Raw genomic sequence first — 14,182 nt, 5'->3', positions numbered from 1 at the left:
TGGCTGAGTCCCTTTAAAATTATTTAATCCTACAATGTAAACACTTTTTCTGAATCTGTATCATGAAGACACCCAACAGGATCCATCCCTGATTCATTAAATCTGGATAAAATTCAAATAACTGCATCCCTAGTTAAAAACATAATAAATACAATGTTAAAAAGATAATACTGGTTTAAAAAAAGGGCCAAAATACACAAACTTTAAATAATGTTTGATTAAAAACTTAGTACTCTTTTACAGATGACCAATGGGACTCCATCTTAGACTCGATACACACTTCTTTCACATGAGCTTAACATTGCTTCACACACTGAAAGTGATCAGAGCTCATTTTACTAAAGCTAGACTAGCAAAGATCTATCTGAATGTGGCGCCAATGTAGAGGTCAGCCAGTAGACTTAATGCATGTGTTCTAGTTATGTCCAAATCTTTGCTCCTTCTGGATAAGTATTCTTAAAGCTTTAGGTGACATGTCTGCAACCCAACTGGACCCTAACCCAGTCTGCACACTGTTTGGTTTAACTTCAAAGGGATCCTCATCCTTTTCTCATTTGGTCAAAGACATGTATTTCTTACAGCTATAAAAAATCAAATCCTCATTCAAAAGGTCCTCTGAAACCTTTATTAATATATGGAGACCCTTTTGGACTTTTTTGATTCACGACAGGACAATTTGATAAAGAATAGGATGGTACCTATAAATGTTGCATCTAAGCATAGACCTTTTTCTGGTTTTCTTTTTGTTTGATTATTTATTCTTTCTTTTTCTCTCTCTCTTCCTACATTTGTTTGGGTAATAAATAAAATTACTTGAATGTATTTTGTAATCTGTAAACCTATAGGTGGGTGGGCAGAGTGGTAGGGGTGGAATCAGGAATTCCTGATTTAGATTTTTATTTGTTAGCATATTTAAGGAATAGTGTTTCTTTATAGTCAAGGGGGAATGATTAAATTGAAGTTAAATATACATATTTTGCATTCTTGTTTGGGGAACAAGGACTTTAACAATTCATAAAACATATTTACAAAAAAAAAAATTAAAAATGTATTCTTGGAGCGACCTCTAGAGTGTGAGTTTTTTCTCCCATGAATTAAAATATGTCTGAAAATACACATTAACATGAGTCATTCATATTTTGTCTTTTGCAACAACTTATCTTTGTGAAAGCAGATTTTTTCTCCCTCCCCTACATGACAAGCAAATACAGCTTAAGACTGCAACTTGAGGCTGATATCACGTTCTGCCTCCGTCCTCCCTGAGAGAGACAAGCTTTGTGCCACTCACCAAGGCAGATAGCTCACTAAGGTAGCCATCCACTGATACAGTTAAGCCTAAGGATTCACTTTCACTGTGCCTTCCACATATCTGTTTAACAATAAAATATGATGTATAAATCCATGAGTCTGTCAGTAAATATAATTTTAATAGCATCACATTATATCTATAATAAAGAGGTATGTTTATACATAATTATTATTCAATTCAATTTTATATTACATATGTAGCAGGGGGGTCCCTGCCCTCTGGGGTCACTGGTCTATACAAGAAGAGCCCTGGTTTAATGAGTCTGACTGAGTGTAACCTGCTATAACCAGACAATACCAGCAGGGGGCAGCAGTAACTAACACAGGGGGACACCAGTCTGCTTATAGAGGTGTGTTGTACGTCATTACATGTTACTTCAGATTTTGCTGATAATGTTCAGTCACATCATGATAAAGCTTTGAAAATACAACAAAATGTCACCTTTTTTAAATAAAACCTGCCATCTTCTAAAAATATAAAGCATGAAACGATAAAACAAAAATGGGAGTATTCTCTGTAGTCTCTGAGCACTGTGAGCAGCTGGCACTCGTTCATGGTCTTAATGTGAATGTAAAATAAGGAGCCGTGATTGCCCAACGAGCTGAAGTGTAGCCGCTGACTCGCAGGCTGCAGGGGGCTCTGCTGTATCAAGAGGTTTCCCACAGAGTTGCCGATTGAAGGTTCGCTTTATTTACTGTTCTGGGATTAAAGCGGCAGTGCTGGGTAAAATTAAATTTACTGGCAAGAGTAGCATTTAATTTAATTTGCCTGACATTTAAAAGATGCGCGGTAGTGTAAAACATCACTTGTTAAGGATGATTAAGTGTATATTGTGTTCGTTCAAGTAATCAGCCCTCAGCTGTCTCTCACTGTGACCAATCAGCAAGGTTTCTGTTATGGTGTAACGCGCAGGCACAGTGGAGGAGAAAGCTTCCTGCCTCAGTTTATTTCTGTAGGATCCTGTGCCAGATATATTAAAGGAAAACTTGTGATACATGTTGTATTTACCTCCACCAAGGAGGCTATGTATTCTGCCCAGCTTGTGCGTTTGTCTGAGCCTTTATCTGTTTGTCAGGAGGATTAAAAGAAAGAAAAACATTCACCTGATGTTCATTAAGCTTGGTGGAAGGGTGTAGCACAGGCCAAGGAAGAACCCATTAAATTTCAGTGAGGATTCTAATGATTGGGCAGATACACAAATTGCCAGTCCAGGTGTGCCGTGGGATTTTGTGATAACCGCACATTATTATTGCATTATTCAGCTGGGCCTAAAAAGTTATGAGTGATTTTTTAATTGACTATCAGTATGTTGTGCGCACCCATTTCCTAATAAAGAGGCAAACTCTTGCTAAAAATGTAATTTAATTGAATTGAATTTAAAAAACCTTCACAGGGAACCTATTTGTCGCCATTCTTGCGTGGGAATTATAAATGTGTGACACATCAAAAGCCCTGACTGGCAGCCAGTGTGAGGGATGATAACATTTAAAAGCAGAAAGCTGTGAGTGGGACAATGGATTGCTTTATTGTACGGCGCAAATTACAACAAAGCACCAGTGAAGGTGACCTACCACGACAAGAGAACAAAAAAAATGTCAGTCGACAGAATCACAAAAGCTACCTGCCTTATTTTTTCTTATTCTTATTGTCTCATGTCGTGATAAAAGTGGTAACACATGCTATTGTGCACAGATAGAAATACAGGTGTGCTTTGAGATTTTGGCTCGCCCTTTGGCAAGTCTTGGGCACATAAAGTTTGAAAACCACTGATTTAGGTAGCTGAGCCAAAATGGTGGGGGTAGAGCGAACAGAGTGATCATACGGCCATGTGAGAAGTGCTTCCCCATGCAAGCCCAATCCTGGAAGTGTGCAGTGAATGAATAATCGTAGTCTGCTGCTAAATGAATGTTCTGAATGTCATAAATTCACCTTCACCAACAAGATAAGGCATTCGTCTGAGTGTCCTTCTAGTGTCTGAAAGAGAACCTTTTAAACATATTAAAATTGGTTAATGTGTTCTGAGTACTCACAAAAAAGCCCATGTGAAAGGAACTTGTGAATTTATCACATGTGAAACACAGTTCGCATGTTTATCACATAACAATGGTGAGAAAACTTAACCTATATAACACATTACATACAAAAAGACGCACTGCAATATGCAACAATAAACATAAAAAGTTGGATGCTGGAAGCAGGGAGATTACAGATTTTTTTTCATAATCAAAGTGGCAGTGGCAGGCTGGGATCGGCTGAAAATAAATTTGATTAGGTCATTGCTACTTTAGACAGAGTGGTTTGACTTTCAAACAAAAAACTTTTAATAACAGCAACTTCAAAGTGAGGCTCCGGCTTATGGGCCCCCTGACCAAGTGGGCCTGAGTCTGTTCAGTAATCCATTCATGGATATTAGTGGGTGATTTGCTCCTGCTACCCTCTGACAGTCCAAGTGCACATTAAGTATCCTGTTTTTCTCATTCTTAAATTGTGAATAATTTGGTACTGACTGCAGAGTGAGAAGCACTTTTATGAGCAAAGGTCTGATTGCAAGATTCTGATGCAGGAAACATCTTTTAAAAAGGGTAAAATTAGCATTTATAAGTGTGTAATTGAGTTCTTGAAGGGCAGTGGTGGAAAGAAACTAAGTACATTTACTCAAGTACTGTACTTAAGTAAAGTACAAACACCTAAAAATTGGACTCAAGTATTTCCATTTTGAAGTACTCACTACTCCACAACAATGAGGCTGTTCTCATGCACTGTTAGTACATTTTTCTACAAAATGGAATGCACCAAAATTCAGACATATCCTATGTAATTGTGAGCCAGTAATTCGTAACTTGCGTTATTTGGGAAGACTGCAATCACATGACCGATGCACTCCCGGGAGTAAGGAATAAAGAAGGAAGCTGGGCTGTAAGTTTGGAGGTGGGGGTAGTGGATGGGTAACAAAACACAGGACTTTCCCACTCTGAGTCATTTCAAGGCACGTCCTCACCATGTTTCTTTTACTAAACCCAACTACAGTAACTGTACTTGCCTAAATCTACCCTCCATAACTTCACATTACAGTTGTAACATGACAAGCTGCTACAAATCAGACGATAATATGGTACTTCTCACCTTTTCTAGGTGCTTTTAGACCTAGAGTTGTCTTGCTTCGGTCTGAATCAGGGACTAATTCTGTTACAAAGCTGCTTAATTGCCTAGAGTTGGTTCGTGTTCTCATGGCAGCATTTACAAACGAACCATATCAAATGCCTTGTGTGAGAAAGCTGCTCTTGACTGGTCAGAATTTCCATGTGGGAAAAATCCAGGAAGTAAACCAAACACTTTGTAATGTCACAATGGAGGAACAAGTACGCAGGTTGATTTTAGCGCTGCTCATCGTGGACTATATTGCTGTCATTGTTCATTTTAGTCAAACCATACAGTTTGAAAACGAGGCGCGGTTCCAACTAGAAAACAATGTTTTGACACATTGGATGTGCTGAATGTGCATATTAAGGCAGTACAGGAGGAGGTGCACATTAATAATCCTCCAGGACTCTAACATGCTCATGTTTAAGCCACATGTTTTAATGCGTAATGCGACAGCAGTTGGTTCAGATCGAGGTCTGAACACGTTCTCACCACAAACAAACCGCACCAGAGTTTGTTTGTGACAGGACCGAGACCACCTCTTCAAGAAGGTCTCAGTCCGGTTGTTTTGGTGCACACCTGAGTGCAATTACTGTGTTCACACCTGCCCAAACGAACCGCACTTAGGGGGCAATCGAACTTGAGTGCCATTGAACCAAACCAAACAGGGCAGGTGTGAAAGCACCCTAACTTACTTTGTAGGTTTAGATCAGTGGTTTCCAACTCGTTCAGCCACAGGGTCCAGATTTCTACTCAGTCATTAGTTGAAGGTCCACACAGTTTAATACATTCAGTGTCATTCTTGTGTTTGGCTGTGTCGTTGAGTTAGATTGCTGTGTCTGTCAATTAGCTGTCCATTAGTCACTCACTCTACAGCAGGAAACAGCACTGAAAAAATGTGGTTCTGTGACGGAAATTCGCTGTATGTAATACTAAAGAATGCTTTTTCCAAACTAGACACGTTTGCAAATCACTTGGGGTCCATTCAGAATGGAAATCCAATAGATTATTACTACAAAATATGAATAAACTAATAAATTATGACATGCTATTTTAGATTAAGCTACCCAGTAGTGTACAAATTAATTAAAATTAGCCCCACATTCATCAGCTGCACTATTAAAGTAACTGTACACATTAATGCATCACTAACTCTAATCCAGTAACATAAAATATGACTCTGAAATGGGCCATTCTGCATACTGTTGGCACTTTAAGGATATTTTGATGCTAATACTTTTGTACTTTTACTTAAGTAACATTGTGAATCAGGAAAACATCTGATACTTATTCCACCACCAATATTTTTTTAAAGTATTGCTAGAAACCTGCATGATTCATGATACTAAAACTAAATCTTTAAACTTAGCAGGTTAGGAAAGCCGATATAAAATCAACCCAAACAGCCGCCTTGAGAGCTTCTCTTCCATCTGTTATACAAGCTAGTATAAGACATGGAGTTTGACAAAACCCTGAACCCATTTCTTTCAGAGCCTGTTTGGAGTATTAAGCGGTGACCTGAACTGTCAGGAAGGAAAAGACTGGCTGTCACTCTCCCCAGCCAGCACCCTGTCACACAAGAATACCTCTCACATCGGTACACACACACTTCCTCCAGCCCAGAAACAGGATTTAACTCCTTGCTTTCCTACCAACTACTGCTGGCTCACGCATTCAATGTTAGCTCTCACTTCTCCTCCCTCTCCTCCTTTCTTCTGTTGCCCACTGATCCCTCCTTTTTTCCTCCTGCCAAACTCGTCTCACTCTGCCACTCTGTCTCTGCCATGCTCTCTCTTTCCTTCTCGTGCAGTGTCCTGTAATCCTTGCCAGGGAGTGTTTCATTTGCATAATCTGAATTAGCCTAATCTGCCGTCCTGGCGGCGACGGAGAGGGCTCCGTCTCACGGGCCTCTTTAATGGCGGAGAGCGCTCTCCAAGAAAGTAGCGACTGGCCGTGGGCTCCCTGGTGGTACGGAGGAAGTATTTTAAAAATAGATTCTCCCTGCATCAGTCCGATTTACGCCGTGCAAAAGCTGCACAACATAATCATGTTCACGGCATGAATTCAAGCTCTCATTCTGAGACGCATTGTTTTCCACAATAAACATCCAAGTCAGTGGACAGAGGGGCCAATCCCTAAGTGATGGTTCACTGAGAGTCCAACGGCTGGCTCCGCTTGAAAACACACACAAACACTTCAACACGTAAAGAGCCACATGCATCCAGTTGCAAACATGACAAACATGAGCACATTATTTCGAGGGTCATAGATAAAATATCAAGCACCCGTGTGCATAAAACAATACACACTCCTATGCTTGTAAGCTCACAAACACACACATCTGTTTGCTTACTAACCCTCAGCCTGTGACTGAAGCGCTGGAGGGTGTTTGCTGTAATGTTTGTTTGTACGTAAGGCAGGGACACACACACACACACACACACACACACACACACACACACAGAAATCCACACAATGTCACTTCCTCACATGTTAGTGTGTCACTGCTGATTATGTTTGGGAGGAGTGAGTCAAATACAGCTCATTTACACACACGCACACACACACGGAGACACACCTAGCGGCATGCCAATATTGATCTTTGAGTAAATACATGTCTAGACTCAGAATCTGCAGAAGTGCTCAAACACACACAAAAGGCACACACACACTCTGCTGGATGCCAAGAGAGGGGAATGACGAGATGACTTAATAAGCACTCACACCAGCTAATGGGAGCGTGGGTGATGGAGAAAGAGAGCAAATGAGAGGAAGAATGGAGGCATAAAAGAGAGTGGAGAGAAGAGAGGTATGGAGATGAGGGGCGCCAGGAGCAGATTGTGGCGGCGGCATGTGAGAGTGTGGTGGGGAAAAAAATTTGAAGTAAAGATAAAGGGAAACAAGGGTGGAGGAGGAGTGGGAGGGAGGGAGGAAAGAGGGGGGAACAACAAGGAGAGGAGAAAGCAGCAGGGTAAAATGGAAAGAGGAGAACGATGTGAAAAACACAAGAAGAAGAGGTTGAGGAGTGGGGAGGGAGGAAGCAGAAAGCACAAAGAAAACCAGATAAGAAAGGGAAGCTGAGGAGTGACGGAGGAGAGACAGGGAAAAGATTGAGACAACATTGCTGAAGGGAGTAAGTGAGGAAGACGGTGGTACAGCGGCTGAAAAAGAAATGAAAAATTCACCAGGGAGAGGAGGGAAATGCCAGGTGAGAATGTTGCTGGAGAGATGAGTTGTCAGAGGCCACCACAGCAGATGTGAGGGGGAAAAACATAAAACAGGCAGACAAGACAACAGGTGGAAGAGAACTACAGACAAAGAGAGGCTGTCAGGAAACACCTGACAGAAAATAAAGCAAGTTGAGAGAACAACAAGCAGCCTTGATGAAAACAGACAGAACAGACATGGAAAGAAATTTCAGGAAGGTGCAGGATGCAAACACGGCAAGGTGGGGGGGGGTTTTTCCGTCTTCAGAACACACAGTGATGAGCCCGTGCTCAGAGGATCAATCATGTAGGAAATCTAATCTCGCAATATTATAGCCGTGCACCGTCTTCCCCTCTCAGTGTCGCTGTCAGTGTCACGATCCCGGATAACAAGTTATCTGCAACGCCACAGAATAGGAGGCTGCACACGTACAAGCCCCCGCTGCACTAATCCTGCATACAGCCAACATGTTAGAGCAGGAGAGAGAAAGGGAGATGCTGGAGCACCACAACACAACAGCAGAATTACAAACAACCTCCAAACAGCTCCAGCTCTACATCCCACTTTGTCATGTGTTCCGCTGAGGAGAGGCAAATAGGCTTGTTTTTCATTTGCAGGTCGAGTCACATTTCACAGGTTCCCACAATGCAATCACCTCATTATTCAAAATAGCAACAAATTTACGCCTTGTCTTTTTTAACACCCGTGGGGTTAGGTGTGTGTTTGAGCCTGTGGGGAGAGAAAAAACACAACAGGGAAGCTTATTCAAAAGATGAAACGAGCCATATGCACTCACTTGGAAAATGTCCTGTATGGTCTAATTTGCACTGAAACACCGATAATAGCCTGCCTCGACAAATAAAGTTGAAATGACTGCACACAATTAATAGCGGATATTTTCACTCTGGCACCGGTCTCCTGCTCGGCGTGCCCATTCATCGGAGCAGCCAGTGTGGATTTGTTAGATTTGTATAAATGAGGTTTACAGGCTTTTATAAGAATGAGTAACGAGGGAGTCAAACCTTTCACACAGGCAACAGGTCTTCATGAAAAAAAAAAAAAAAAAAGCATCTGCATATTCGCATCTCTCACTATCTCATTCTCTTTCACATGGCCTTGACTTACTTAGGAATACCCCAATCTCATCAAGCCCCCCCCGCCAAACCCCTCCCACCCCAAAACTGACATCTATTGTTGCCATGGCTACCGTGCTTCCAAGGTAACAGCAAGACGAAAAAGCGGTGTGTGAGCGGAGTGACAAATACCTTCGACATGTGTGTGTTTAGCAGTGTCGATACCCGAATCTGCGCGTATGCACAGACAGACAGAGACACACACACACACACACACACACACACACACACGCACGCACGCAGTCAAATAAGCTGTCTCTCACTCTCCTTCCTCGGTTTGCTCTGTTAAAAAAAGATAAGCTCAGCAACAATCACATGGTTGCACACACACACACACACACACACACACACACACTAAAACTTTGTTGTAGAATAAAAAGATGCTCTTCTTCCTCTGGGAACACCTGTTGGTCTCTCTCTTTCAAACACACACACTCACACACACACAGTCCAAGCCACATGCCCTCTTTCTTTCACTGCATCTTAACTGAAATACCAGCAGTTATTAATCTTTGGTCTGCAGCTTGCGTACGTGCGCTGTATATTTGCACTGGAGTGTGTGTGTGTGTGTGTTTGTGTGTGTGTGTGTGTGTGTGTGTGTGTGGAAGATACAACAAAGACACACTGTTAAAAGTTTCACTCTCCATACGTGCATTGTGTTTACATATGTGTTTATGCACATGCATGTGTGTATGTGTGTGTGTGTGTGTGTGTGTGTGTGTATTCCCTCACCCCTGGACGGCCTCCTCGTTTTGGTTTGCATGGTCAGCGTACCCACCACAGCCCCCATGTTTGCCGTCGTCGTCGTGGAAACAGGCGCGTCTGTGAGCTGAAGTCTGTATCTCTTTTGTCACGTGTTTGGACGGCTACAACGCACACACACACACACACACACACACACTCCTTCGCCCTCTTTCCTCTCTCTCATCCTCCTCTCCCTCCCTCCCTCTCCTCCTCCTCCTCTCTCAATGGCTGCTCTTGGCAGAAACCCCTCTCTCTATCATCCCTCCTTTCACGCTTTCTCACTCCATCTCACGGCGCTCCTCCTCTCTTTCTCTCTCCCCTTTTTTTCTCCCCACGTACTCCCACTCTCTCTCCCTCCCTCCCTCCAATTTCCTTGTTTTTCATTAGGGGTTTTAGCCTCAATCCCTCCCTCTCTTCCTCTCCCGCTCTCTCTGTCTCCCTCCCATCTGCACCCGCAAGCCAAGAGCCAAGCGGAGCATCAGTGATTCAGTTTGAAATCGCCAGGATGTTGATTCACTAAATCATAAATTAATGCGAGTGTACCCATCGATTTGTAAATGATAACACTCGGTGAATCACTCGGAGGAAAGAAAAACAACAAACATGCCCTGCTACATTTCACACCTAAACGCATCTGTTTCCCTCTGATGGAGGACAAATATGCAAATAGATACAGCTTGAAATATTGATTTGAGAGGTAAATATGAATTATGGAGTAGAGGGAAAACATGTGCATGTGACAAACATTATGAGGAGCCCCGTGCATCACCTCTGTTTTCCCTCAACATCACGGTTTGTTCATGAAAAGGCCACTTCCATCCATCAACACCTCCACTTACTCCATCCATCATTCCTGTTCGTCCATCCATAATACCCCCTATACACACACACATACACGTTAACAGGGGATGGATAAAGGGATCGAGAGTGTGTGTGTGTGTGTGTGTGTGTGTGTGTGTGTGTGTGTGTGTGTGTGTGTGTGAGTGGTGGCAGATTGGCTTCCAGGGCAGGAAGGAAGGAAGAAAGGGAGAGAGACAGCAAAGGCAGCAAGAGTGCAGAGGGAAGGGAAAAGGCTTAAAGTCAAGGATGTAAGAATAGAGGGAGATTAAAAGCAGGAAAAGGCAGGGGATGAGAAGAATGAGATATTTAATAGGGTAGAAATAGAGGGATCAAGACAAGTGTCAGATAATACTGCAGGAGTGTGTGCTCCTGCCGGTGAGAGCTGCACGCACACGCCAGATGAAATCACATTTTAATTAAAGCCCGATCAATATAAACAAGGTGTACGGTCTTACTGGATGAAAGCACAAAGAGACAAATTCAAAGACAGTTACAGATGACAAACAACATGTGATGTCCTCGCACAACACGCAGACACTACACATACAAAATATATAACAAGGATGCAGTGGAAGTCACGACACCACACTTGTACTCAAGTAAATGTGCAAAAATTTTAACAGCAACATCTACCTAAAAGCAAAATTAAATGCAGAAAGATCCCTTTCTAAATGTTATATTGCTATTCACACTATATGGCCACTTCCTTTGGTACACCAATACAATCTCATCCAATCCAGAAGCAACAGTTTTGTCATAAAGTTGACTTTTATGATGCCTAAAATCATTGTTTTTATTAATTCAACACGTGTTAGCATTGAGGTTATAGTTGTGACCGCATAACAACCAAAGGTGTTTCTCAAAGTCTGCCTACCTGTCATGTGTGTAAACAAGTAAGGACAAAAACATGGGAAACACCTCTTGATATAGTTGAGTCCAGTACAGCCACACCTTTATGACCTTCCTAAAGTTAGAATTAGTGACAGAGCAGTTGTATTGAGTTTCAACAGGTTGTACAGCTGTACCTAATAAAGTCGCCTATGATTTATTGATATTACAGTATTATAACTATATAACTGGAGAGAAGAATTTTAAAGGAATACTTCCCCTCCAAATAACCATTTGTATATCAATTACTCACCCCACGTTATATTGAATTCATGAAGAAAACTTTTTTCTTGCAGGCCTTCGTGATGAACAGAGAACCCAAAATGGAGAAGAATCTTGATGAATTGAAATCATAGGGGATCGCATTTAACAGCAAAACTATATCAAAACATCCATTTACAAACTCTCACAAAACTCATGCAGTATAATCCAAGTCTCATTTATCCAGTCGTACACTCCGTATTTCCCAAACAGACAGCTCGTTCCGTCGACAAAACCGAACTAAAAGTGAAACTTATCTTTGCTCTCTTCTCAGCCAGACTCCTTTACCTTGCTGAACACTGGAGTTGCTGGTCTACTGCCGTCTCCGTCACTTAGTCAATTAAGCCCCATTTCCACCAAAAACTTTTGGTATGGTACCTTTGGAACCAAAAGTAACCCTTCAGACATGGGACATGGGACATACCTAGACCCTAAGGTTTTCACCGCAAACAGTACTCTTAAATGTGGGCTGGGTTGTTGTCACTCACTGCTCCGTCCAGCACTCACTGTATTTCCTCATTATCGGTGATACGATGAAGTCTGCACCTCGTTTATCGTCCACAGAACGAGGCTGCACACAGACATTTTCAGAGCAAATTTGAACAGACTGCAGTGAGAGTCTCTTTCCATTAGGGGTGGGGGGAAAAAAATCGATGCATCGAGATTCTGTCTTGAATGATGCGAGCATTGATTTGGAAAACTCTTAATCAATTTTAATTTTATTTTTATATTTATTTTTCAAATTACCGTAACTCCTCGACCATTCACGCTATCGACGTAATTCCAATGGATTCTGAAAGTGGAGAAGCGGAGCTTTCCAGTGATACACGGTAGTGATGTCATTACTTGTAGAGGAGGGGAGGGAAGTGGGCACAACAGGAAGAGAGTGCAAGTTGGAGTGATTTAGCGGTGTTTTGGTGAGTTTTAGTGGAGTTAGGGTGGTGTTTTCTTTGTAAATAATATTTAGTGTTGTAAATAACAGTATTTGTGGTTTTTTTGAGAGCTTTTGAGGTTTTTTATGCCATGTTTTCATCGTGTTTTCACCATAGTTCCTAGTTTTGCCATAGTTCGTCTTTTTTGCAATAGTTCGTGTTTTTATAGTTCATAGATAGTTGTAGTCAGTTATAGTTTTGTACATACTGGAGGAGAAATCTCGAGGAGGTCGACGAGGGACAGGAGAGTCCCGCTGAGATTTGTGGATGAGAAGGATGGACCGGAGGAGACTGGTGGAGTGTAGTTACTCGCCCCTTTTACACTGCCAGATTTTCTGCGAATGTTGGGCCATTTTGCCGGCAACCTGTGAGCGTTTAGACTAACAGAGCTGGACTGGCGAGTTGATCTGAGGTGCCCAATTTTCAACCTCGTATGGTAGTCATATTGGCGGAACCCTCTTAGTTTAAAAAGACAGAGGCGGTGTTCCGCAATGGAAGGGGCTGTTGAAGACTTGTGGGAGGAGCTGTTAATGACGTCACACGTGTGAGCCACTGGCAGTGGATAAACAGGAAACAGCTGATAGCAGGAATTAGCGAGCAGCTAGTAGCAAGAGGGAAACACAAACCTGACAGACACTGTAAAGATGAGCAACTGGGAAGACAAAGAATTGCGCGTCCTTCTTGCCCTCGCAAACAAAGAGTCCATTAACCGTCAGATGACAGGAACGGTGAAGAATGTCCGACTTACGAGAGAATGACTTGACTAGCCTCAGCTTCCCTCCCACGTCACTGTTTACGTCACACGCTGAGCTACATGTTTTGTTACTTGCTCACGCCCCCCATTGTCCTGAAAAAGGCGCATTCTGTATAAATAAAAGTAGGTAGGCGTCATTTTGTCGCAATCCCCGATTTTGATTTTATACTGCCAATGCTGAAAGAAGACTGATTGGGCTTTCCTGCAAATTTGCACAACTATCTAAAAAGGACTACTGTTTTTGTCAATGGAGTCTGGCTTTTAAGAGAGCATAGATTAGTTTCACGGACAGTTTCCCATTGGGAGGGACTGTCTGTACCACCGGATAATGAGACCTGGATTATTATGCACGAGTTGTGTGAGAGTTTCAAAACTGATGTTTTGATGAAGTTTTGCTGTTGTTAAACACGTTCGACTGTGACTTCAATTCATCAAGAATTTTGCTTGGATTCTCCATTCACTATGGAGGCATGCAAGAAAAACAATGTTTTCTTAACGTTTCACAGGGGGAGTAATTGATATATAAATGCTCATTTGGGGGGTGAGGAATTCCTTTATTTTTTTTAAACTTCTTATTTATGCTGTGCAGTTCATACATTTGTCTTTTCACAAATAAGCATTTCACATTTCTCTTTAACTTTGTATGAATTTAAGTAAAAAAAAACAACGATGAATTCTTTTAATGTTGTTGCTGGTTAAGGTAGAACTTAATCATACATCTTTATATACTGTCTGGTCATATATAACGCCTGTGTATTTGAATCTAAATGAATAAATGTAATGGAGAGAGCACTAAATACTGCATTCAGATAATAATGTTGTGTGTCAACAGGAAGTTGCTGGATGCTCGGATCAACTCATCACTGGCTGATGGCCCGAGCTTTCAGATTTAAAAGCTGCTAGCCCGAGGACACAACATGTAAAAATGTCACTGTCAACTAAGAGCAAAGTTACAGTTTTGCTCCAAGGGTGA

At 41.9% G+C, this 14,182-nt stretch overlaps 1 protein-coding gene across 4 annotated transcripts in view; it reads right to left on the bottom strand.

The window, feature by feature from the left end:
- Positions 1–14,182, bottom strand: part of LOC125894770 (Kv channel-interacting protein 1) — a 61,225-nt gene that overhangs the window by 12,949 nt on the left and 34,094 nt on the right. Inside the window, exon 1 of one of the 4 annotated variants that reach the window (XM_049586359.1) lies at positions 9,523–9,932. The exons of the other annotated variants lie outside the window; for them this stretch is intronic. Within the exon in view, the coding sequence (XP_049442316.1) occupies positions 9,523–9,580 (58 nt within the window). The 5' untranslated portion in view covers positions 9,581–9,932. Of the gene's footprint in view, positions 1–9,522; positions 9,933–14,182 lie in introns of those variants that run through there. 4 annotated transcript variants of the gene reach the window in all.

Source organism: Epinephelus fuscoguttatus, linkage group LG9 (genome assembly GCF_011397635.1).
Source record: "Epinephelus fuscoguttatus linkage group LG9, E.fuscoguttatus.final_Chr_v1".
In the NCBI taxonomy this organism is placed as follows: Eukaryota; Metazoa; Chordata; class Actinopteri; order Perciformes; family Serranidae; genus Epinephelus; species Epinephelus fuscoguttatus.
Note: the sequence above shows the minus strand (reverse complement) of the source record. Positions and strands in the feature narration are given on the sequence as shown.